Below are 24,450 nucleotides of genomic sequence, written 5' to 3' on the forward strand. Positions count from 1 at the left end.
GCAGAAAGTGTGTATGTACGTTATTAAAAAAATTACAGGCTTTATTTGAAAACACACAAATAAGCAGTATTGGTATATTAGTCGTTTTCTCCTGCGTGCTGGACTAAATATTCACCAAGATGTCCTTCAACGAGACCTCAAGTTAACCTATTAAAAATACAAATGCCACTAGTTACATTTGGCCTCATGTAGGATTGCACCATTAAAAAAAAAAAAGGTTCTTATGCCGGGTCCATGGTGAGCCAGCACTCGCGGCAGTGCACAACGTCACCCACGTTTTAGCTGCAGCGATTTGTGGCCTGGGTAGACGTGACGTTGCGTGTGGCTGTAAAATCACGGAGCAGGTTCGTCCTCATTGTGCGAACCGCTCACGTGACCCAGCTGTCGTGCAGAAATCAGTTCATTTTCTCATTTTGCGTGCTCCGATGGGCACGCGGTAGCACACTCTAAAGACAGCCTCATAGAGGCACATATAATTGATCGCGCAACGGGGCGCGGCTTTGCGACCATGGACGCAGCCTTAGAAGACAAGTGTGTAAGTGTTTAAAAAAAAAAGTCCATGTGAAAAAAGTACAATTAAGCTAATGAACTGTGTGAAATGCCAAGTTGCAGACAGCTGTACACGAAACTTGTACTACAAAATGGAAACAAATTTTCCACACTGACATTTGTCAAATGCAAATATTCTTGCCTTTTTTTCTACAAGAACACATTTCAATAGTACAAATTGACAGAAGTGAACCCCTCCAGCTTAAGGAAAAATCCCTTCTGGAAGAGGCATCTCTCAAAGGATACACTATATAAAATGTCCCCTTTACTACCATCATGGAAATCTGAATTACATACTGTACAATATAAACAGAAGCAAAATATACCCAGCTGTATAAATACTGAGAGGGCTGAATGACTGGCTGTATCTGTTTACTGTATACTAATATTCCTGGACTAGTCTCATTGAAAATAAATGTAATCTTCCATAAATACATATTTAAATTTAAGACAAATGTACTTCTATTTCATTAGAATTGTTACAAATATAGCAAGTAACTAGTTAATGTATCAGACTCCTGTAACTCATGCTTTGTTTTCTTTCTGAAATCACAAATTACATAACTACAGACGTATTGTCATCCACCTTGGTTGACGCAACTACAACCTGTGTGGGTGGGGAAGCGCGCCCCGGAATTGAACTGCTATTTTCAGCTCTGGGTTCCCCCAGTCCCTTAGATACTTCCAGTTTTCGGTGCTGGTGTATTTTCTATTCAGCAGGGAGCCTCAACTACATAGGTTGCGGCTTCCTATGGACCCGTGATTTGGCAGCCATCTGTGAGGGAGAAGAAACAGGGGCACCTAAAACCAAGTATCTCGGAAACCAGGGGGTCCCCAGTGCTAAAATGAACACTACGGCCCCCAGCTGTCCCACTGTTTGAGCTCCCCGTGGATGAGGGGAGTTTCAGCCATGCTGAGCACATCACTTCACTGAAAATACAGGGAAGAATTAGCAGTAATCAGAGTTAGAACACAAAACATTATAAGCATAAAAAAGGTATGGATGGAATCTAGCAGCAGCACTCGAAGGATACAATAAAGACCGTTTACTACTCAGTAATAATCCAATGTTTCCACCCTCTCTATTGGTCTTCATCATAGCTAGCTACTTCCTGGTCTTGGGGGCCTATGCAGAGAGCAGCGAATTTTAAAATTGGCGAGTTTAATAAAAAGTAGCTTTTTTGGAGAGTTTTATTCTCCATATGCAGAAATGTGCGAATTCTGCTATGTTTAACATGAATGCGTGTGGCGAGTTTAAATTGGCGAGATGCGCGCTGCAGAAATGTGTTAAAAAAAATTCGCGCCTTTTTTTTCCCTTTGCTATGGCCGCGAGCGGCAGCTTCTTGCCAACTTTTTCTGGCGAGGCAAAAAGGAGACAATCGCGCCATTTTATTGGCGCGAACAGCCGCTAGATGCCGTTCGCGCCTCTCTGCATAAGGATATTTTTAAAACTGGCGAGATGGAGGTTCTCGCCAGCCGCGAGGCGAGTTTTAGAAATAGAAAAAAAAAATTGGCGCGTTTTTCGTAACTCGCCATTTTCTGCGCGATTTTCTCCAAAAAATGGCGAGTTTTGAAATAGCGCTGCTCTCTGCATAGGCCCCTTGATCTTTTAAATACATAAAAAAAAGTGTATAAATACAATTGAGGTTATTTGGAGCGCTGCAGCTTTATTCCATACACCAATTACCAACTTTTTCCCACAATTTATGCATTATTTTTTTTTAAGTTACCTTTATGATCCTGGAACTTATAGAAAGGGTTTAAAAACAAACAGCCACTAAGTAGAACTATAAACATGGATACATTCTGTATTTAATAATCTATTTCATTTTGTACAACCAAACGTAATCTTCAATGTGGATTACCACAGCAAAATATTTAACACAGGTGCTTTCAACCCCCATTCTCTTTTAGAAATGGCTTCCTTTGCAAAATGGCTTCATTTCCTCCACTCATCACGGTGACCATGCAAAATAAAGGCCCTGTGACCGCTGTAATATGCAAAATAATGGATTCCTCTATTTATATTACATAATGTGTGCATGGACAGTGGCCTTTCAAACCAAATTATGCTCTGCATATGAATACTTTAAAAGGTTTGAGATGAAAATGGTCTATATGAATTCTCATTACCAAGCTTCCCACCTCCTCCAATCTCCAGAAGTTTGTGTGTTTCTGACCAACTAGTGACACATTGGTGAAGAGGGAAAGCAGCACACAGGAATTAAAGGAACAGAGCATTTGGTACATGCAAGAGTTTGATTGGAACAGAAATTATACTAGATACCAACACACTGTAGATGATTGCAGGACATGTTGAAATAGGGCTGCATTTTGTGAGGTGGTTTCTACAGAGACAGGTATGTGCAGGCGCGTTAAGTGTTTGAGGTTAAAACAAATTATTTCATGGACTGCATTCCAACTAAATTGGTGAACCCAAGTCCCAAGGCTGTGCGCATTCAATACAAATAAAGGGTTGAAATACCTTTTTGATCAATTTCCTAATCTAAAAGAAATATGGCAATCCATCAAGTGATTTGTTTAAGGCATCCAAATATACTGAATAGCATTTACATCTGAAATAAAGTACACTGGGCCTATTGTATGCCATAAACCACCCTAATAATTTGGTGTTATGCATAGGGAGACTCCCACCAGCACGATGGTTTAACCCAATTTCTCCTGGGAAGAGAGGGGGGAAAAAAAAAAAAGCTTTTGATAAATAAAATCACTTCTTTTTGTTGATCCTATTACTGAATTCCTTCATATGTTTTTAAATGTTATACCGAGTTATAACCAACAGATGCAAATCTCTTTCCAGCCTAATCTTGCCCAATTGATCCTAAGAAAAATGTGCCTCTGCCATCGTGAATCAGCCAATGGATACCAAATAGTACAGCTCGACAACATTTCTGAGGAAGGGGTTTACAGTCACGAAACGTGAGACATAGTTAGCTGCCGGATTCTGTTCTATTGCAGGGATGCTCAACTTCAGTGTTCAAGCCCCTTCCAACAGGCCAGGTTTTCAAAATATCCCTGCTTCAGCACAGGTGGCTCAGTCTTAGGCCTTGCCCCCGCTGCGTACTACAGCGTCTGAAACACGGACGAGAGCCCTCCCCTCAATGGCGCCGGACCCGCTGCGAGGGGGGGCCGCAGCGCTCGGGCGAGAGTTGCTCCTGCTCTCAATAGAATTGAGAGCAGGACTCGCGTCGAGCGATTAAACACGCCCCCCCCGGCGGTTCAGCCAATGAGGGCGAACCTGCCGGGTGACGTCATGGCCGCGCCCCCGTCACTCCCCCACCACGCCCCCATGGTCTCTCTTCCTGCAGTGAGCTGCAGACCGGGGAATCGGCTGAACGCGCCGCCAATCTCGCGGGCGCGCGTTACAGCGGCGTTAGCGGAGCCTTAGCCTAAGACAGGCCTCAGCCACCTGCGCCGAGGCTGGAATATCCTGAAAACCTGTTGGAGGGGCAGCTTGAGTTTGAGAGTGGAGAACCTCTAGTCGATCAGAATGTTTTAAAAGATAGACTATACTATAGTATGGGTTCAAGCTTATTTGCTGCTGTAATTCAGTCCAAACTATAATTTGAAGTGTAAACATACTAAACAATATTTACTACTTGAATAGTAGGAAGTTAAGGGAATACAAGTGGAACCGCTACCTCTCCTATAAGTTCTACTCAGCGTGTATTGAAATAAACTAGCACACTAAAGCAGCAAACATGAATTCTCAAAACAGTGCTAGCAAACATCCATCGGCACATGTTTTTTTGTGTTCATGAACAATGCATAATTTGTTTTACAGAGTCATTCGGGCATGTAAAAATGTGTCAGGGACCATAAATTAGTCTGAATACGTAGTATACAGCTTCAGTAGTATGAGGAGAAAGCCTTATGTATACTTGAGGGTGTTCATTTTAGGGTCAGAGATTGGCCCCAAACTACTGAAAGTGCATCTCTATGCATGGGCATTCATAACAGCCTTATAAAACGCCTTCACAAATGAGTTTCTGGTAACGTCAAGCTTCTGTGCAAACAAATTTGAAGCGGAATGTGCCCACAAAACCACATTATCTGAATTCATGAGAGAATTTATCTTGGCGACCTATCAAACATTTACTTATGAGTAATTTCCCTTTGGTGGCATTATTGGTAGAATAGAGTCTTATGACTTGATTATAAACACATCAGTTCCACTTAAACCTCCCACCACCCCCAACAAAAGTTCTCCTTTGTTATCCTAATCTTTTACTCCACTGTCAATCACCAGCATGTAATTTTTATTTGCAAGGACCCAAAAATAGGTGCACCCTTCATTTTCTTTATATTTTAAAAAAAAAAAAATATATTTTTTTACATTTTCTTTTTAAGCAGCACTTTGTGTACATATATAATGATTTGAGAGAGAGGAAGCAGAACATTTAAGTGGTACAAAATGGGTTAGGTCTAAATGCTGACAGTTGATTGCAAATCCACTGCTTGGTAAGAAGTGGAACTGAAGCTTTATCAGTGGTTTTAAGAAGGATCTTATATTAGTAGTTGAGTTGGAGGCAAGACCTCTGCAATCATGATGCGCACAACACCTCTATTTCCAGTATGTAGTAAGCATTGTGACACGTCAGTTCATAAAGCCATAAAAAGGGTACTAATGCAATTTACTTTACAGGTTCCAATAAAACAGAACACAACCATGGAAAAACCCTGGGTGCCGTCACCTGAAGTTGTGCGCAGTGATGACTTAATGGTTAGGCCATTATACCAAAAATTGTACAGTGGCGGCAGCGCGCGCCGCTGAAAAACAAGTTGCTGCAATCCAAGTCAAGTGTAAACATACCTTGCGCGCAGCACACACTGCATGGAACTGCAGGGCAGCAGACAGGAGAGCAGATTTGAGAATTTATCTTCAGGTGACGGCCACGTCAGCGTGCAGTTCCAGGCGTCACCCCCTCCCCCCTCTCCAGGAGGTCTGGATTTTACTTGCTGGACACTGCTTGGAATCTTAGAGAACTTCAGAGAACTGAAAATCTGATTGGCGCAGGGGTATAAAATACCTCTGAGTTTCATTCACAGAATACTACCCCCCTATTAGAAGCATGAGAACATTCTCAGCAGCCAATCAGAGCAGGGGTCATCTGGCAGGTTGAGCTGGCTCAGGACAGCCTGTGGGCAGGACATGTTCTGGCCAATAGGGAAAGCGCCCACTTTCACCATCTTTACCCTTACCAGCCCATTGCCTCCCACTGAGCAGGCCCCACTGAGTCTCTCTCACCTCCCCCCCCGCAACAGAGGGGGGGGGTGTCTGTTCTCCAGACCCTGTACTGTGCCCTGCCCTGTCCACTTTGCAACCCGACACCTCAAACATCCTCTGTGGTTTTCATCTCCTGATGTCCTGGCAGACTCACCGTCACCAAGTTTGGTAGTCTCTGGGATAATGGTGCTGAACCCCACTAACTTTACAGTGCATAGCATTACACGTATTAATAAAATACACCTTTAATACATACCTAAACCCTGAGTATGGGGAATAAAATAGAAAAGTGTACTTTTTCCTACCAGCCTATATTCCCCATACACTATTGCATAGACTTGGAATGGATTCTAAGAATCCCCTCACAACCTTATAAGTATGGTTGGAGCACCTCAATCCCTATACAGGTTCTGGGTGACCTGGGCATTAAACGAGTATCCCAATTAACCTAAAGACCCATTGACTGTTTAAGGGACACCTCACATCCCTATGCCCCATTTACCTTTCTGGTCTGTGCTGAAGCAAGGAACCCCTAGTGGCGAGTTGCAAAAGTGTTTAAAGGGAGGTATTGCTAGAACCATGTGCCTACATGTATCCAGGAATCTTTCATGATTCTGGGTACATTTTTGGGGTATTCACCAACTCTGGACCCCGGCTACCTAGGCACATTCTGACAACACTTTCTCCGCAAAACCCCCCTTGAAACTCATATCACAGCAATCTCTGCTTGCTGGTACTCCTGGAAAGTTATTTAAAAAAAAAAAAAAAAAAAAAAAAAAACACCACTTTATTTCTGCATAATTATACATGATGAAAAAACAGTTACTGGGCTCAAGAGCTGCCAGTATAAACCCAAAAGAGATCAGGGGTAACCAAACGGGCTTAAACCTTTGATAGCCTGGCTACCCCCTACCGTCACAGTGAGTAATGCGGGTGAGGAGGCAGCAGAAGTGAACGCTAGGGGCGGAGCTATTCAGAGCATTCCAGTACTATGCCTACTCCTCAAGGCACACTATGGCCAGGGTGGGGTCTCTGTGTGAAAGTGACACGCCAAATGGGTAGGAGGGCTAGCCAGAACACCACCGCCAAACAACTCCTTCCACCCCCTCCATTGGCACATAACAAAAAAGTATTCTATATTTTGTGTCCACCCCTGCATGACACTGGGGACTTTTCACATATAAAATATTCCAATGTCCCATTTTAATAGGATGGGGGGGGGAAGAGAGCGTGAAATGGAGTACAATTACTATGGCAGGCTACTCTGGCCACACACCAATACTACAAAGATGGAAATAAATTAAATAGAACGAGAAGTTGAAAACTTGGTCTACCTTGGCCAGCAAGTATCAATGGTTGAAAACATTTCTAATTAAAAATCAATAGGAGAATGAAGGAGATGGAGCACATTTGGAAGAAACAAGACAATCTTGCAAGGGAACCTTCCATTGTGCCTCAAAGGAAAGTGTAGTCTGCCTCATGTGTGCAAAACTTGGACCTCAAATACAAAGATAATGTAGCAGCATCAGACAATGCAAAGCAGACAGATGTATGCTGGCTATTACCTGCAGAGACAGGGAAAATAATGATGGGTTTAAAACCAAACAAGTCTGACATTAGAAGGGTTAAAGGGAGAGGGGAAAAAAAAAAAAAAAAAAAAACAGCACCAGCCGTACATCTCGCAAAGATGGCACTCAACTGGATTCCAAGAGATCAAAAAGACCAAGATGACAACCAAAAGTAACATGGGGGATGAAATCAGAAAATCTGATGGAGCAACATGGAGAGAATGGTCTTGTATCCACAGTACCTGGATGATCATTGGGGAGGCCTTCATCCAGCAGCAGATCGAAGAGGCCGATTGTTATTTGTATAATCAGAGTTTACATTGAAGTATTAAGTGTGGTCTAGGAAAAGGATATATGGAGTCCCCTAGAAGACGAGGACTGGGAGGATATATATGATGAGTATCCAGAGAGTCTCTCGCTGCTCAGTTAGAGAAACGAATGTGAAAATCCTTCTCTGGTTGTACTACACACCTGCACGCTTACATTCATTTTTCCCCACTAGCCTCCACCATGTGCTGGTGCAACTGTGGTCAGCTGGACACGTACAAACATATATGGTGGTCCTGCCCCAAGATAACTAATTTCCGGGGAAAGATTAGAAAATTAATAAGGGATATTAGGATTAGATCTGCCATGGGACATGAAAATCATGCTCCTCTTAAAACCAACAGAGGTCTTGGAGAGGAATATGGATTATTTAACACAAATTCTCTCGGCAGTTAAAAGTAATGATCGCAAAATATTGGAAACAAACGATCCCCCACCGATTACAGCAGTAAATCACAATCTGAACCATATAATGACCATGGAGAGACTCACTAGCCTAGTGCATGACAGGTACAACAGATTCCTAATAATTTGGGACCCCTGGTAGACCTATGAATGGCAAAACCCAACCTGACCTCTACTAGGAGACCTAACCATTACCCGCACAGACTGAAAAAATTACTAATATGGATGCATGTATGTATACAAATGACAACGCTCTCTGCATGGAGTGCAACCGCCCACCCTCTTCTCCCCCCCCCCCCCCCCACCTCGTATTTTATTTTGCAAAATATAAAAATAAAGTTAAAAAAAGATGATGTTTGTTCATTAGGGTGAACATCTATAATCCAAAAATTCATTATATAAAACACATTTTCAAGACAACTCTAAGAACTACCTTCCCCATCTTTGAAACTTTCTTTACTTTAGACTCCCAATGTATCTTAATACAGGTCACAATATCGCAAACCCATAAGATGATTAAAACAATGTATGCCAATACAGTGCCAAGATGATCAATAAATCTAATAGAATACAGGATGCAGTTGGACAAGTCCAACCAAGAGACACAGGATTAGAAACATTACCTGGGTAGATTTATCTTTCATACATGAAGGGTAATGCACATGAGGATCCCGAGGCCACTGTCCTGTCAGGTAAGGTCCAGTTATGGTGTCCAAGGAAGAAGTCCGTCTTATCGTATTGGATGTTCTTAGGTGTTGTGATTTTGATCTTTCTACTGCAAGGAACAGAAGGGAAAAGTAATTAGTCGAAAACAGAGGCTTTTTGATATTGGGCAACAAGACAATGTAGCAAATGTAGGGAAAAGGCCAAATGTTCAAGAGTAATATATTCAACACATACTTGTTTTAGTAATATAGAGCAACAATTCTACTTCCCAGCTTCCAATGTATAATGCTACATTCTTACCTAAACTGACAATCGTTTGGTGGTCCCATTATAAACATGTCAAAATCCTGTGGCCAACAATGGCTGTTTCAGTCAGAAACTCAGCAGCTACAATGTATCCTTGCATTACTAAAGGTAATATTATTTATTGTTACAGTTTACAGCTCAGAAAGTTCAGAGAACATTTGCAACAAATTATTCCAAACAGGAAAGTGTTGCAAAAATCTTGCACTGCTTGGGGGGGAGGGGGGGACAGACACACACACACACACCTTTCAAACAAAGGCCTTTATTCCACCCACACAAAACATTTATTCTAAAAATATAGAAGATTTTTAGCCAATATGCTGGAGACTAAATGGTTTAATATTGAATATCTAGTTGCTCAAGCTGTTGTCAGTCAAAGTACCAACTCTTCATTTTTTCGTAGCCTAGATGAACGCAGCAATCAACTTTCCTTTTTTTACCCTGGATTGAAGCAGGGGGTCTCTGGAGCTGGACCGTATTAATTTAATCTTTGGGGACCCCCTGCTTCTGGAGATACTTGCCTCTGTAGGAGGTGCCGGTAGCCGCTCTGCTCGACTACCAGAGTTCTTGTTATGGTGGCATTTTAAAGCTCCCACGCACCAATAGAAACCGTGACAGCGTCCAGTTCCTACTGGCAGGCGTGACACAGGAGCTTGAAAACGTTAAAGACCTAATAACAAAGCAGAGCAGCTACCGCCAATACATCTGGAAGCAGGGTGTGCCTGAGGCTAAAATGAATGGGGTTCAGCTCCAGGGACCCCGTGTACAATCCTGGGTTTAGGGGGAAAAAAAATAAAAATGTTTGGATTGCTCTTTGAAAAGCCCGTTTGAATAGACGCTGTCCTATCTGTTTCATGATCTGATCAGGTCAATGTGCTGCCCTAGTCCTTGCAAAATGTACCAGGTGTGTAAATGACACCCAGTATGTTTATGGGCCCTTGATACTAGTGATTAGAGTGCTATGGTTCAGATTGCATACAGTATATGGTGCTTCAGACATGGTCACAACTAAAAATTAACAGTAACAGTTTAACAAAGTACAGACAGGATAATAATAAAATAAAAACTAGATTGACGCGAGATGAGATTTGGTCACTTAGTTATACATTCTCAGGGGATACTGGTATGATTTTTTTTTAATTTTTTTTTAGAGGAGCATCAGGGCAATCTGGCTGGGAAAAATGCCTGTTGATTCAATAAATGGAAATACATTTTACAGTCTGTACAACTTATTTAAAAATCATCTGTGTTTGTACCAATAGGTTTGAGGCCTAAAGTACAACATCATGCAGATGCAAAACTTTAGGTGCTGCTGCATGCATAATCCTTTACATTGTCGGTGTCTGGTAACAATTATCTTTAATGCATAGCAGATTAAATGACAAAACCAAGAGCAATAAATAGGAAACTGAACTTTTCTGGCACCATTTGCACAAAGCCTTCATGTCAGCAGACATTCAAAGTGTTAATATGTCTATTACTTTCAATCTAGTTAATGGTGCTTTGGGTTAAGAGGTTTTGCATTCACGAAGTTGTTGGTTGAATACCAACCTCAGTTATTCATGATACTTTGAGAGAAGGTGCAAACTCAACAATCACTGAGCACAATTTCACTAGAAGACTAAGGCTGCGTCCAGGGTTGCAGCAGCCGTACAGAGGCGCGCTGAGGCTGAGGGAAAGCGGGTGCTTTCCCTAGCCTTGGTTAGCGCGCCGTCCGGGGGCGGGCCAGTGACGTCACGGAGCAAGTTCGCCCTCATTGGGTGAAGTGCTCACGTGACCGGACCTACACTCCCATGAGTGCAAAATCTAAAATTTTGATAAGACCTACGCTTCCTCGCGCTTGCGGAAGCATAGGCGAGCCCCTACTAAAGCCGCTCTCATTGCGGCTGCAGGGGCTCACTGGTAAGCACCAGTGCGCCTCAGCACCATGCCCGAGGCCTAAGTGTATTTTGTTGGTTACAAAGTCAAGAATTTGTTTGTGGCAAATGTTTTCCCTTCCCTGTTTTTCTACTTGTATGTTTTTTTTTTTTTTGTTTTTTTGTTTTTTTTAATACTTGTTTTTGACTTGTGCAAACTTACATTTCCCATTAATTATCTCCTACGATCATTTACAGAATTTGCTGGAAAATTAAACACATGGGGAAGATGCCTAATGGACACAAAAAGTGCAATGACTGCTGAAAGAAACAGTGACCTCAATCTGTGGCATGCGCCTCTCTGGGACCCACAACTCCTTTGTGTAATGGAAATGTTCACTAAACTAGGAGATATGTTAGAACTAAACTAGTGTGCAGGGAATTTGATACAAAAACCAAAACATCTGCTCTGTTAAGTATGTGGCACTAATTGCCTTTGTTCAGTTGTGCAATTTGACCAGGATTACCCAATTTCATATTTTCACATATTTAAAATTACTACATATACAATTATTTTCACTTACAAAGTTACACATTTCAGGAAAATAACTGTGTTGCACTATAAATGAACAGCTATACATGTCAATCTCTAAAGACATGTACACTTTATATACTGCGACCACTACATACAAATTGCACCCCCCCCCCCCCCATAGTGATATGTATTTAGTTGAACTTTGCCCAAGTAAAAGGCCAAATGAAACTGCACCTTCAAACGTTCCACTTGGAATACTTGAAAATATCTCCAATACTATTTGCATTTCTTTTTACCGCACCAACACATTCCACAGCACAATTCTGGATAGGGCCATCAAAACACTAATACAAGTACAACAAACACTGGTACAGCACAAAGGAGAACCCTGCTCTGTTGAGCTTATAAACCACATTATGGACATAACTGCAAACATACCAGTTCAGTTTGTATAGGTCACACGTACCAGACATGGGTCATCCATGATCTCTGAAGTCCCACTGAAAGTAAATCTCTGCTTGAGCATGTGTAGTCTAATTGGCTGCTAACCATTATGTTTTTGTCCGAGCACATAGTGAGAACTGTTTTCACGTGGTCTCAAGACCAGTTTCGAGCACTCGAAAGTCTACTTCTGCACAGAAGTAATGAAATACAGCGTTAAGACCCGACATTAACTAGAGTAAAATGCTTAATTAGCCTTAACCAACATAAAAGGCATTGATGTATCTGCTTCTCATCACATTTCCAGGACCAATTAAACATCTAATACAATAGTTTTGACAATGATTCAGCTGCACCAATTTAATTTGACATTTTTCATTTTTCAGAGCCAAGAATTTTGCAAACACTTAGGTCCGGGACCTGGTGCCTCCATCCGCTCTGAGGAGTGCAGAGGCTGTGGGAAAGCAGGTGCTTCCCATGGCCATGGTAGACGGGCCGTTCCTAGGGGCATCACAGAGCTGGTTCATCTTCATTACGCAAACCGCTCACGTAACCCGCGTGTCGCGCCAAGAAATCAGATTCAACTGATTTCTTGCGCAACACGCACCCCTCCTGCCTCCACCCGCACCCATAGACCGTGCGATCACTGCCTTAAGACAGTCTGATCGCATCCCGTGCAGACGCCTCCGTGCGGTATCCCACACCATGGACTCAGCATAACTGTATTGACCTGAAGGAAAAAAAACAAACTCTCTCTACCCTTGAATCATCAGATAACAAAATCACCAATTCCCTCACCTGTAATCCCTTTCTCTTTGGAGAAGACAACGTTGTTCAGAGAAACACTCGGGTGCGTTTTTAGATATATGACAGATGTAGCGTGCATTAGGCAAGGGGTGCTCAACTTCCTCCCCCCCCACCCAAAAAAAAAGGAAGGTTTTGAGGATATCCCCGCTTCAGCACAGGTGGCTCTCAGACTGACTGAGCCCCTGGTTGAACCACCTGTGCTGAAGCTGGAATATCCTGAAACCCTGGAGTTGAGCGCCCCTGTAAACAGTTAAGCTACTCAACAGATTACAAACTTAGACTAAAGGAACCACAAGATGGATATCTTACAATATCTTGAAATATGCTAAACTGGACAAAACTTTAATTTACAGTGCATTGGAATTAACCATCTATTGAAAGATCAGCTCTCTAATCAGTTTATATTCTTGTGTCTTCACATTAACTACAAATACCGCTCTTAATACAACCTAAGGCTACCTGAAGCCCTTTGCACCGCTAGTTGTGACCTACTCTACCTTCAGATCTCAATAACATTCATTTCCACTTCTAAGGCTCTCTGCAAAGCTTTCAATTGGGAATATAGAAATGCAACGACACCTTGAGAAGCAGAAAGAGCTACTCCCTTGTGAGTGATATTACCACATTCAGCAGGATCTGTCTGTCCTGTCACTGGCATAAGTTCCTCGTTATGCATTTCACTTCACGGTGAGGGGGGAGAGGGGGAACAACCGTAACTGATGAACACTGCATTTTACTTTATCATGCCACCCTGAAAACCACATAATACGGGTAAGCAACAGAAATTGTGAAGCTAGAAACTATTCAATGTTGACTGAGCAAGAGCAAATCACTTCCTAGTCTCCATTAAACTCAAAATGTGGTTGAAAAGGAAGGAAAGGCTAGAATGTGTACGTTACATAACAGTTTTCCTGGGCTGACCTAGCACTGGTGCAGCACTACATAAATTGGTTGTAAATTCAGAAGGCCGTTAGAACATACATATCCACATACCGGCTACACTAGCTCACTAGCTAAAAGGAATAAGCGTAAACATGAATCAATGGTGGTTGGAACTTATTAGGGATACAAAACTTAATGCCCTTAAAAACACCACGTGAAAAGATGTGCAAGTCATAACACAGTGAGAGTAGGGAGAGGTATTATATGGCGTCATATGCACTGCACATCTATGCAATCAAAAATATTGATATTTTTCTAATATTAACTTAAACTAACTCAAAATGGAAGTCTTTGCATTGCAACTACCAAGCACCTTTTAAAACGCAAACCTCGGTCTCCCACTGTACCTCGTTTCCATTCTACCTGCCTGTGGCATTGTAAGCTCCTTGGCATGGAATCCTCCTCATCTTTTGTACCAGCGTTAATGTTGGAATCTGCTGTTGTCTCCAATCCACCAGTGTTTTAAGCTACATACATAGATATAACCATTATGCATACTTTGAATTAAGCCGCGGTTTAAAAATGTTGAAGACAGCATAGTGGAATGAATATCTATATACAGTCTGTCAGTGGGACTGCAGCCAGAATGAGATTAATTCAGTTTGGCAGGAATACATATAATGACCAATTTGCCTTTTTTTGGGGTCTTCAAAATAACAAAACAAAAAAAAAAAAAAACATGTTTTGCCCACAAGAGGAATCTACCAGAATACAGTAGCGATATGTATTCAGAACGCACGCTTGAGAAAACACGACAGCATTTGACTTGTAAAGCCAACCATGGCTTACAGTAAAAAAAAAAAAAAGTGTGTGTCTTTTGCCCATCGTTGGGAATTTCTTTTACATTTTATAGTTCTGGTTGTGTCTCCATTAATGCCTTATTGTCTACATCAGTAGCACTCAACACATACAGTACTACGAGTATACCCACTATATTGCCATTTTGGAGGAATTAGGGGGAGGGGAAAAAAGTGGTTTCTTAAGTTTTCCCTCACAAAATGAGGTGTACTATATTCCGGAAAAAAAAAAAAAAAAAAAACCATAGTCGGACCATAAACCCGCTAATTCCCTCTCATTTAGTACCAAGTGCAGATCAGAAAAACTTGCAGGGGAAAAAAAAAATCCTTCTGATTCATCCCTTTGTAGCCTGCATGGAAAAAACAGCAGTGCTGCCTGGTGGGAGTGGATAAAGAAAATAAACAGCAGGCATGGCTACGTAAACTCTACTGCAGGCATTCTTAAAATAGAAGATGTAAATAAAAACAAATTAAAAAAAAAAAAAAAAAATTAAATTACAGCTCGGTTGAGCTCCATGTGATGCTCTAACGCAGCGGTGGCCAACTCAGTCCTCAAGGTCAGGTTGAACAGATCCCTGCTTCAGCACAGGTAAGCCGTCAATGACCGAGCCAGCTGTGCTGAAGCAGGAATCCTTTAAACCCGTGTTGGTGGCCCTTGAGGACTGGATTTGGCCACTCCTGCTGCATCACAGAGCTCACTTTCAAAAAACACAAATAAGAAACAAGTTATATGGGGAACTGCATCTTTAATGACAGTTATTGCAATTTCTGGGGCCGTATTCACTACTTCTGGTTTACAGACGGCACGCCCAGGAGGTCTCAGGTCCGTATTTTCAAGCATGTATAGCTTTACAAATCAGAAATGATCGTGCCGTACGTGTTTTGTGACCCCAGAGATCTGTGGCATTGAACTCTGAACATGGTCTTCATTTAGAGACAGACTGGTTGAAGTCCTAATACTGTACTTGCAAAGTTATGGGTGGTTTGCGCGGTATTTCTGGTTGCATAGATAACTCTTAGTAGGCAAGTTTGCTTGGAAATACAGCATGTGATTAGCATCCTGTACAAGTTGCTGAGAAATGGAGCATACTGCAGGTTCTCTCATTAATCAGATACTGTATAGTGAGTGCACTATCGCAGTTTAATGAATAAACCCACTATCTTAATCACACAGGGGCAACTGCACTAATGAAAATGTCTGCAGTTACAAGAGCTAGAGAAAGAGACGTCGAGGAGAAAACAAGGGCGGAATAAAGCGGTGTACGGTAGAACTGAGGAGTTGGGAGCCTGGTAAAGCTACATATGTTAATCACCTAAATAACGCATAACTGGCATCAAATGCACTAGTTACAATCCAACCAGAGACAAAAAAAAAAGCAAACAAGAACTCACAGATTAGAAAACAACAATTACAAGAGAATTTAAGTCGCAGTCCCATCTCTGCTGGATAAATAGTCAGTGAGGGAATGAAATGGTGACCTCCTAATGAATGTATTTATCAGTGTGAGTGCCTGCATGTGTCCTGTGCAATGCTGGCCATCAAGAAAAGCTGGAAATATTACTGCTGTTCTAAACAACACAGGAGAGAAAGAACACGTCAATTTACTATTTGTTGTGTTGTAAAAACAATTAAAAGGGTCAGCGCCACTTGCTCAGAAAACTGGTTTTACTTTGACAAGTGTATTTACAGTAGGTCCTTCTGCCAGCATAGGTGTTGAAGGAGAAAGGCAGTAGATTTGTAGATTTGGGACAAAAGGGTAAAGGACCCAATGTATTTACCACTTAGAAAAAGGCTTGAGTGATTTTATAAAGCAGCATTGGATAGGTTGTTTCAGGGGATGACATCTACTATGCACATCACTTTGTTTTTGTTTTCTAGGAATAAATGGGGCTTGCACTTGTAAGAGATGTCAACATATAGGTCAGCACCTCATTTTTGGACCCCAATACCGTAACAATGGAGAGATACGGCTATCCGTAGTGAGGAAAATGGTTTGTGTGTTTGCAAAGCAGATGGCCGTGCAGTCATTGCTGCTGTGGTGTTTGTCAGGGCAATCACGTCGCTCTGCATTCATTCAGGCTTGGCGGGGGCACAGCAGCTTGTGTGGCTGCAGCTGCCCAGCCATGGAGCATAGATGGAGCAGCAAGGAGAAATATGCCAATCAACCAACAGAGAAAAACACACATACAATAGTGCTCTCCCCTGTCCTCCCTTCAAACACAAATAACACCAATGGGATACTATTTTCACCAAGTCGTATTACAACTTACCCCTCCACACTTAAGATGGGACGGCCGAGACAAGTATTGGTAACAAAACCTTAGGGTTACCAGCACACAAAGACTGAAACAAAAAACTTAGAGATGGGACACTCAACCCTTTAAATATTTCAGTTGCACAAGTAGTATTATTACTTGCATGCCCGTGTTTGCCATTTTGCCTCAGAGCATGGGTTTTAACACGCAAACACACACGCACGAAGCAAAAGGTTATTACATAAGGGCATCCAGTTTGTGGTCACCACAATACTAAAAGGCTCTACAATTTAGACAATATTGGTATGAAAAGGGTCAACTTATATTAGAAGCAAATGGAGGGATATGTCCAGCAGCTCTAAAAACAGCCCACAGCCTACAAAATACTACAGGAGAGCGCAAACACGAAAAGGACCCGTGAAGCGCAGTCACAAGCTCCACTTCTCATTCATCCAATTCAAAATACTGACCAGTGCCGCCCTAGGATAATATTATAAGCCACCAAAACAGCCCTTCAGTAGGTGTATGCTGCATTATGAAGGAGCAATTTATTTTTTGTACATACACAACAGGAGTGGTCGGTCTATTCAAAGCAATATTTTGGGAGAAAATCCAGAGGAAAGCCCAGTATTGGGGGTGGTGGGGGGAGGGAAATGGGAGTTGTACAATAAGTTTCTTGCTTTTACATTAAATTATTGATTGTGCTTTACATTATCAGTCATCAAAACTGCTATGAAACATACGAAAAATTGGGGTACTTTCAGGACAATAAACATCCATATTCATTGACTTTAGTGATCCTGCAAATATCAAGCTAGGCCAGCTGTTCTGTCAGCAGCATTCAACTGTAATACTAAACTCATCTTAAAATCCCTGGATAAAATTGCAGTAAACACACATCTATTTCTAATTTAAGTAGTAGTTAACAGTGTTGCACATTTAGACCTTACAGTCAAGCATCCCCAACTCAATATATTTATCTGAACTCTTTAGTACGTTACTTAGCGACACACAGGTAGAGGGCAAAATGTATTTAATAAATTCAGTTTAAAAAAAAGAAGTAGGACTGGTGAGGAGGGGGGGGGAGAGAAGGAATTCACCTCAGGCTTCAAAAATGATATTACATAAAACTATATAGTCTAGAGAAAAGCATGTAACTAGGAAACAGCCAAATGCCCACTATATGAACAAGTTATAAGAAAGTTAAGAATTATTATTTTTTTTTTAACTGAATGTATACGTTTACCATTAAGCACAGGACTTCCAAACAAATCAGACACCATTGGTCTTTTTGAAACCTTGACAAGACACTGAAATTATCCCTGGATTAACAAACAGAATAAAGGACACGATTTTTCCCCTAGATTGGTTGTGTTTTGTGCTAGCAGTGACTGTAACAAAACCATGTACCAAACAGCCTAAAACCAGCCACAATCTACAGGCAGCAGCATTTCACAGGGCGAGCCATGTACTACTTCAGGACTATGTATGGCTGATTAATGGTATCTGTGTTTTACCTCATGGTCCTTCCCCATCTGCTCAACGGTCATGGGCACAGCAGTAGTTTTCTATTGCAAATCGGTCTCATATTTTAAATAACAGTGGGAGAGAATGTTTAAAGTCCAACACTGTACCTTAAAAAATAATAATGCAACTCATTAGTGCAGTCTATGGGATATCTGGTTTTGGAAATCATGGGGGGGGCGCAATGAACTAATCTCAAATAGTTTAAAGACTATTCTTAACCCCTTTCAGCGCTGGGCTTACAATGCAAAGCAATTGAAGATGTTAATTACAACTCAGATCGTTTACAAGTTTGGCAGGGGGAGGAAGCTGCTTTATCGCCTTTAGATTTCCACCTGTCACTTATAGGATTTTTCTTTTATACAGAGCGCCCCGTATCTCAAGCAGAATTTGCAGCATTTTGGCATTCAGTTCTCAGAATATAAAAATAAATGCAGAGGCTTCTTTCACTGAAAGAGTTATCAACTAAATACACACAAAAATATTTAATTCAATGAAAACAAGGCCCCTATTGCTTTTTAAAGCTTTCTGTGCTAATGGTGTTAGTTGGTGGAAACGGATGTTATTACCCTATTCCTGCTTACTTAGCAACTCTTATTTAGCTGCCACTACATATGGGGCAGGCAGTGCTTTGCTAAAGAATTCAATGAAAAGACAATGGTCGAAGGTCAACCTGTACAATGGGATACAATGCAACTGTTGCCCATTTTACATCCCTGTGACCAGCTAGCAATCTTCAACACCTACAGTATGGGAGGCCTGCACTGTATTTCCAGGATTCGGGTTTCATCTCTTGAATGAAAGCAATAAATACAAATATAACTGCTCTAATACACAGACGGCTGGATATTCAAGGTTCAATATCACTATGCAGCCATTCACAGTGGTTACACCTCCCACGATAAACATCAACTGTATCATAGTAACGGCTTGAAGAACAACATGCAGAAAGGGAGGAAGGAAAAGGCATTCATATAAAAATAGATACGCACAGAAAGCCTTTAAACTGTTGCGCAAGTCAGTATATTCTGGGACAGGGGTGCGCAGATTGGGGGGGGGGGGCACAGCGATGAGGTCCTGCGCTTCCCTAAGTCATTTAAATGAAATGCCGTGAGATCGCGTGAGGCCTCTAACTTCCCTTACCTGGGGAGGGAAGGGGGAAGAGTTTATATTGAGCCCTCACAATTAGAATGTGTTTGGTTTTGGGAAGTGGGTGCCACTGCTTAGAAGTCTTGATTTTAATCGCATTGAGATTCTGACTTCTATTAACACGTAAAGATAAAGTTATACTAATTAATACAACAGCCGGTGCCACACCAGCATTGCTATATCCTGTTCGTCTAAATAAATCAACTGACTGGAAGGGAAGGTTGGATATACATACATACCACACACAATAGGAGGGCACAGGACAGTCATTCACTCATCCCACCAATTCATACAAATAAAAAAAACAGCATTTTCTGCAACCACAATTTCATACTTAACTCCACTTTCATTACTCGCTACTTCGTTACTTAAAAAGTAGCGAATGCCGCTGCTGAGTGAGGTTACCCTCCAATATACCCTCTAATGGGGGGAAGGGGGGGTCTTAAAGTAGACAGTCAAAACCACATTACACCAGTATTAAAGCTGCAGTTCAGTCTTTTTTTTTTTTAATTTATTTTTTTACTTTAATAGTTTTATGTGTGCAATCTCTAATTACCTAAAGAACTGCATAGCTGCAGGTCAATTCATTCTCCATGTATTGATAGGTCGAAATTTGGTGACATAATTAGTGAAGGGATCTGTTTATATTCTGCTTGTCTGTCAGTGGAAGCTCATGAATATTCATGAGCACTCCTGCACTGACATGTGCTAGAGGGAGGGCAGGGCTGACAAAGGGGTGTGCCAGGGCTTGTGACAGGACATGAAGGGGCAGTGCCTTAGCAAATGGCTATTAAAATAGAATACAAGAAAATTGGTCTTTCAAAGTTGTTTTTTTTAAAACAGAAAATGCTAAAAGTTTTTTTTCTTACTACAGAACTGATTTATTAAAAATAACACACATGCAGGATATTGACTGAACTGCAGCTTTAAAGGGAACCAATGCTCCACCAAAACTAGCAAGTATTTTAATAGGGGGCTATGCTAGTATGAATGAACACGTCGGTTTTAAGGCAGGAAACAAGTTCATTTCGGAACAAGCATTTAGGTGCTGAATTATTAGCAGGTCCCAACCCCTTATTAGTGTTCGTTGTTTTAGAGCAATGCCACAGCAACAAAAAAAACCATAACAAGCGCTTTAGATAACAGGTGACCATACGAGATACTGAACTACTTAAAGAGATTAAGTCACTGAATTTAGCTCCTCTGGGACAGATATGGCAGTTCTCTGTGCTAGGAGTGTCCTGATTTTTTTTATTCAAAACAAACTGTACATCTGTCCAAGACGTACACTTACATTTGAGTGTATAGATGTGTCCAACTTACATGTACACTTTTTTTTCTTCTTTTCTTCCCACCAGCATGTGGGTGTTCTGGTCTTAATTAGAAAACCATACACCCAATAGCTGGAGCATACCCCAAGAGAACATAGTACTGTATATGACCTAGTTACAGCCTCATGACATCCCACAATCAGCAGCCACCTTGCCTTTTGTTTCAGCATTGTCTCTGTAGATAGTAAACGCTCACGAGCAGAGCGTTCATAACCCCAGTGTGTATCTGTGCATGTTTGGCCATATTTGTATGCAACCGTTTATGCAATGATCAAATCTTTGTACCGCGCTGCAGAATATGTTGGCGCTTTACAAGCAATAATAGAGTGGTACAAAGTACTGTGCTCTTTTAATTCCCAACAAATCAGTGTGACAAGTGTTGATAATCTACACATACCAAACACAAGAGACTACACCGCAGGAGGAGGAGGAGGAGGAGGAGGGGGGGGTGCGGAGATGTGGAGGAGGAGGGGGTGCGGAGATGTGGAGGAGGAGGGGGTGCGGAGATGTGGAGGAGGAGGGGGTGCGGAGATGTGGAGGAGGAGGGGGTGCGGAGATGTGGAGGAGGAGGGGGTGCGGAGATGTGGAGGAGGAGGGGGTGCGGAGATGTGGAGGAGGGGGGGGTGCGGAGATGTGGAGGAGGAGGGGGTGCGGAGATGTGGAGGAGGAGGGGTGCGGAGATGTGGAGGAGGGGGGGTGCGGAGATGTGGAGGAGGAGGGGGTGCGGAGATGTGGAGGAGGAGGGGGTGCGGAGATGTGGAGGAGGAGGGGGTGCGGAGATGTGGAGGAGGAGGGGGTGCGGAGATGTGGAGGAGGGGGGGGTGCGGAGATGTGGAGGAGGGGGGGGTGCGGAGATGTGGAGGAGGGGGGGTGCGGAGATGTGGAGGAGGAGGGGGTGCGGAGATGTGGAGGAGGGGGGGGTGCGGAGATGTGGAGGAGGGGGGGGTGCGGAGATGTGGAGGAGGAGGGGGTGCGGAGATGTGGAGGAGGGGGGGGTGCGGAGATGTGGAGGAGGGGGGGGTGCGGAGATGTGGAGGAGGGGGGGGTGCGGAGATGTGGAGGAGGGGGGGGTGCGGAGATGTGGAGGAGGGGGGGTGCGGAGATGTGGAGGAGGGGGGGGTGCGGAGATGTGGAGGAGGGGGGGTGCGGAGATGTGGAGGAGGGGGGGGTGCGGAGATGTGGAGGAGGAGGGGTGCGGAGATGTGGAGGAGGGGGGGGTGCGGAGATGTGGAGAGGGGGGGTGCGGAGATGTGGAGAGAGGGGGTGCGGAGATGTGGAGGAGGGGGGGGGGTGCGGAGATGTGGAGGAGGGGAGGGTGCGGAGATGTGGAGGAGGGGGGGGTGCGGAGATGTGGAGGAGGGGGGGGTGCGGAGATGTGGAGGAGGGGAGGGTGCGGAGATGTGGAGGAGGGGGGGGTGCGGAGATGTGGAGGAGGGGGGGGGGTGCGGAGATGTGGAGGAGGGGGGGGTGCGGAGATGTGGAGGAGGGGGGGGTGCGGAGATGTGGAGGAGGGGGGGGTGCGGAGATGTGGAGGAGGGGGGGGTGCGGAGATGTGGAGGAGGGGGGGGTGCGGAGATGTGGAGGAGGGGGGGGTGCGGAGATGTGGAGGAGGGGGGGGTGCGGAGATGTGGAGAGGGGGGGTGCGGAGATGTGGAGAGGGGGGGTGCGGAGATGTGGAGAGAGGGGGTGCGGAGATGTGGAGGAGGGGGGGGGGTGCGGAGATGTGGAGGAGGGGAGGGTGCGGAGATGTGGAGGAGGGGAGGGTGCGGAGATGTGGAGGAGGGGAGGGTGGAGATGTGGAGGAGGGGAGGGTGGAGATGTGGAGGAGGGGGGGGGGTGCGGAGATGTGGAGGAGGGGGGGGTGCGGAGATGTGGAGGATGGGGGGGTGCGGAGATGTGGAGAGGGGGGGTGCGGAGATGTGGAGAGGGGGGGTGCGGAGATGTGGAGAGAGGGGGTGCGGAGATGTGGAGGAGGGGGGGGGGTGCGGAGATGTGGAGGAGGGGAGGGTGCGGAGATGTGGAGGAGGGGAGGGTGCGGAGATGTGGAGGAGGGGAGGGTGGAGATGTGGAGGAGGGGAGGGTGGAGATGTGGAGGAAGGGAGGGTGGAGATGTGGAGATGGGGGGGGTGCGGAGATGTGGAGGAGGGTGGGGTGCGGAGATGTGGAGGAGGGGGGGGTGCGGAGATGTGGAGGAGGGGGGGGTGCGGAGATGTGGAGGAGGAGGGGGTGCGGAGATGTGGAGAGGGGGGGTGCGGAGATGTGGAGAGAGGGGGTGCGGAGATGTGGAGGAGGGGGGGGGGTGCGGAGATGTGGAGGAGGGGAGGGTGCGGAGATGTGGAGGAGGGGAGGGTGCGGAGATGTGGAGGAGGGGAGGGTGGAGATGTGGAGGAGGGGAGGGTGGAGATGTGGAGGAAGGGAGGGTGGAGATGTGGAGGAAGGGAGGGTGGAGATGTGGAGGAAGGGAGGGTGGAGATGTGGAGGGTGGAGATGTGGGGGGTTAGAGGGGGTGGAGGTGTGGGGGGTGGAGGTGTGGGGGGGTTAGCGGAGGCTCGGTCTCACCTCTGCCCCCGGGGGACCTCGGGCTCCGTCTGTCCGGAGAGCTGCTCCTCCTCCTGCGGACTCTCCCCCCAGCCGCCTCGGGCCCCCCCGGCTGCTGGAGAATGGGAGGCGGGGTGCCAGTGGGGGGGCTCGGGGGCCCCGTCTCGGTGTTGCTCCCCACAGAGGCAGACGGGGAGCGGCTGGGGCTGTGCAGCAGCTGGTAGGGCACCGTTGCCCGGATTGGCTGCAGGAGGCGGCTGCCCCCCGATCCGCCTGACCCCGGGAGACCACTTGGAGGGGAACCAGCGTTGAGCTTCACTCGGGGGTGAGTGGAAGACATGACAGCGACGGGAGGGAAAGTCTATGACAGCAACTGAGCGTGGCGCTCTCACCGGGTCACCCGGAGACAGGCAATTAACGACGTCACCTAACGAGCACCAGAGGACCCCCGCACGCACCAACCAACCACCCCCTGTGACCGCTCCGCGGGTCCGACAGAGGCGAAGTGCCCTCGCGTGCTGCGAAACACACGAGTGAGGCCTCGAAGGGCCGGCGCGAGGACAACCCCGCTACATGATCCGCCTCCACTTCAGCTCCACCCCCCGCAACCGTGCCGTGCGCGCGGTCACCGCATCACTGGCAACCGTCCGCGAGGGCAAGGACCTCAGCTCGCAGGGGACATATATACACAGGGGGGCTCTCCCGGCCTCTCCTCGCGCAGTGTACTACAAGCGCCTCCCGGGTAACTAATCCCATACGCAGTTTAATAGCCCTCTTCCTGCGCGCTGTCACTCGCTGGCCAGTGACGCAGCTCCTCTCACCAGCTCCTCCTCCTCGGCCCCCGAATGGTCGGTGACGGTCCCAGACTCTCGGTGCAAGGCAGCGGCGAAGCGAAGGGGGCGTGGTGAGACGTAGTTTACGCACACCAATCGAAAGGCGAGTAGTGACGGGGGGCGGAGCCCTTGTAGCGTGTGACCAGCGCCGATTGGTTGCGTGTCGGCAGCAGAGTAGCTGGAGGGCGTGGAGCTGCTGGGTTTACAGTGAGAGTAGAGAGCGGCTCACCTGTGGGGCTCAGTCCTGAGAGAGATGTGTATCACGGGCCTGGCCGCACAGTCACATTGTTCTGACTGTATATACATGTCTCTGTATATACATATGTGTTTCATCAGCAATGGAACAACACGTGTACTACTCTATATGATGGG

The 24,450-nt window shown here is 45.0% G+C and overlaps 1 protein-coding gene across 1 annotated transcript in view; it reads right to left on the reverse strand.

Moving 5' to 3' along the window:
- GLCCI1 (glucocorticoid induced 1) overlaps positions 1 to 24,140 on the reverse strand; it is a 44,146-nt gene extending 20,006 nt beyond the window's left edge. Inside the window, exons 1-2 of the mRNA XM_075587269.1 lie at positions 23,267 to 24,140; positions 8,721 to 8,872 (exon numbers count right to left, since the gene is read on the reverse strand). Coding sequence (XP_075443384.1) covers positions 8,721 to 8,872; positions 23,267 to 23,585 — 471 coding nt within the window. The 5' untranslated portion in view covers positions 23,586 to 24,140. The remainder of the gene's footprint in view (positions 1 to 8,720; positions 8,873 to 23,266) is intronic.
- Positions 24,141 to 24,450: the final 310 nt, after the last annotated feature.

The sequence above is a fragment of the Ascaphus truei genome, chromosome 2 (assembly GCF_040206685.1).
Source record: "Ascaphus truei isolate aAscTru1 chromosome 2, aAscTru1.hap1, whole genome shotgun sequence".
NCBI lineage: Eukaryota > Metazoa > Chordata > Amphibia > Anura > Ascaphidae > Ascaphus > Ascaphus truei.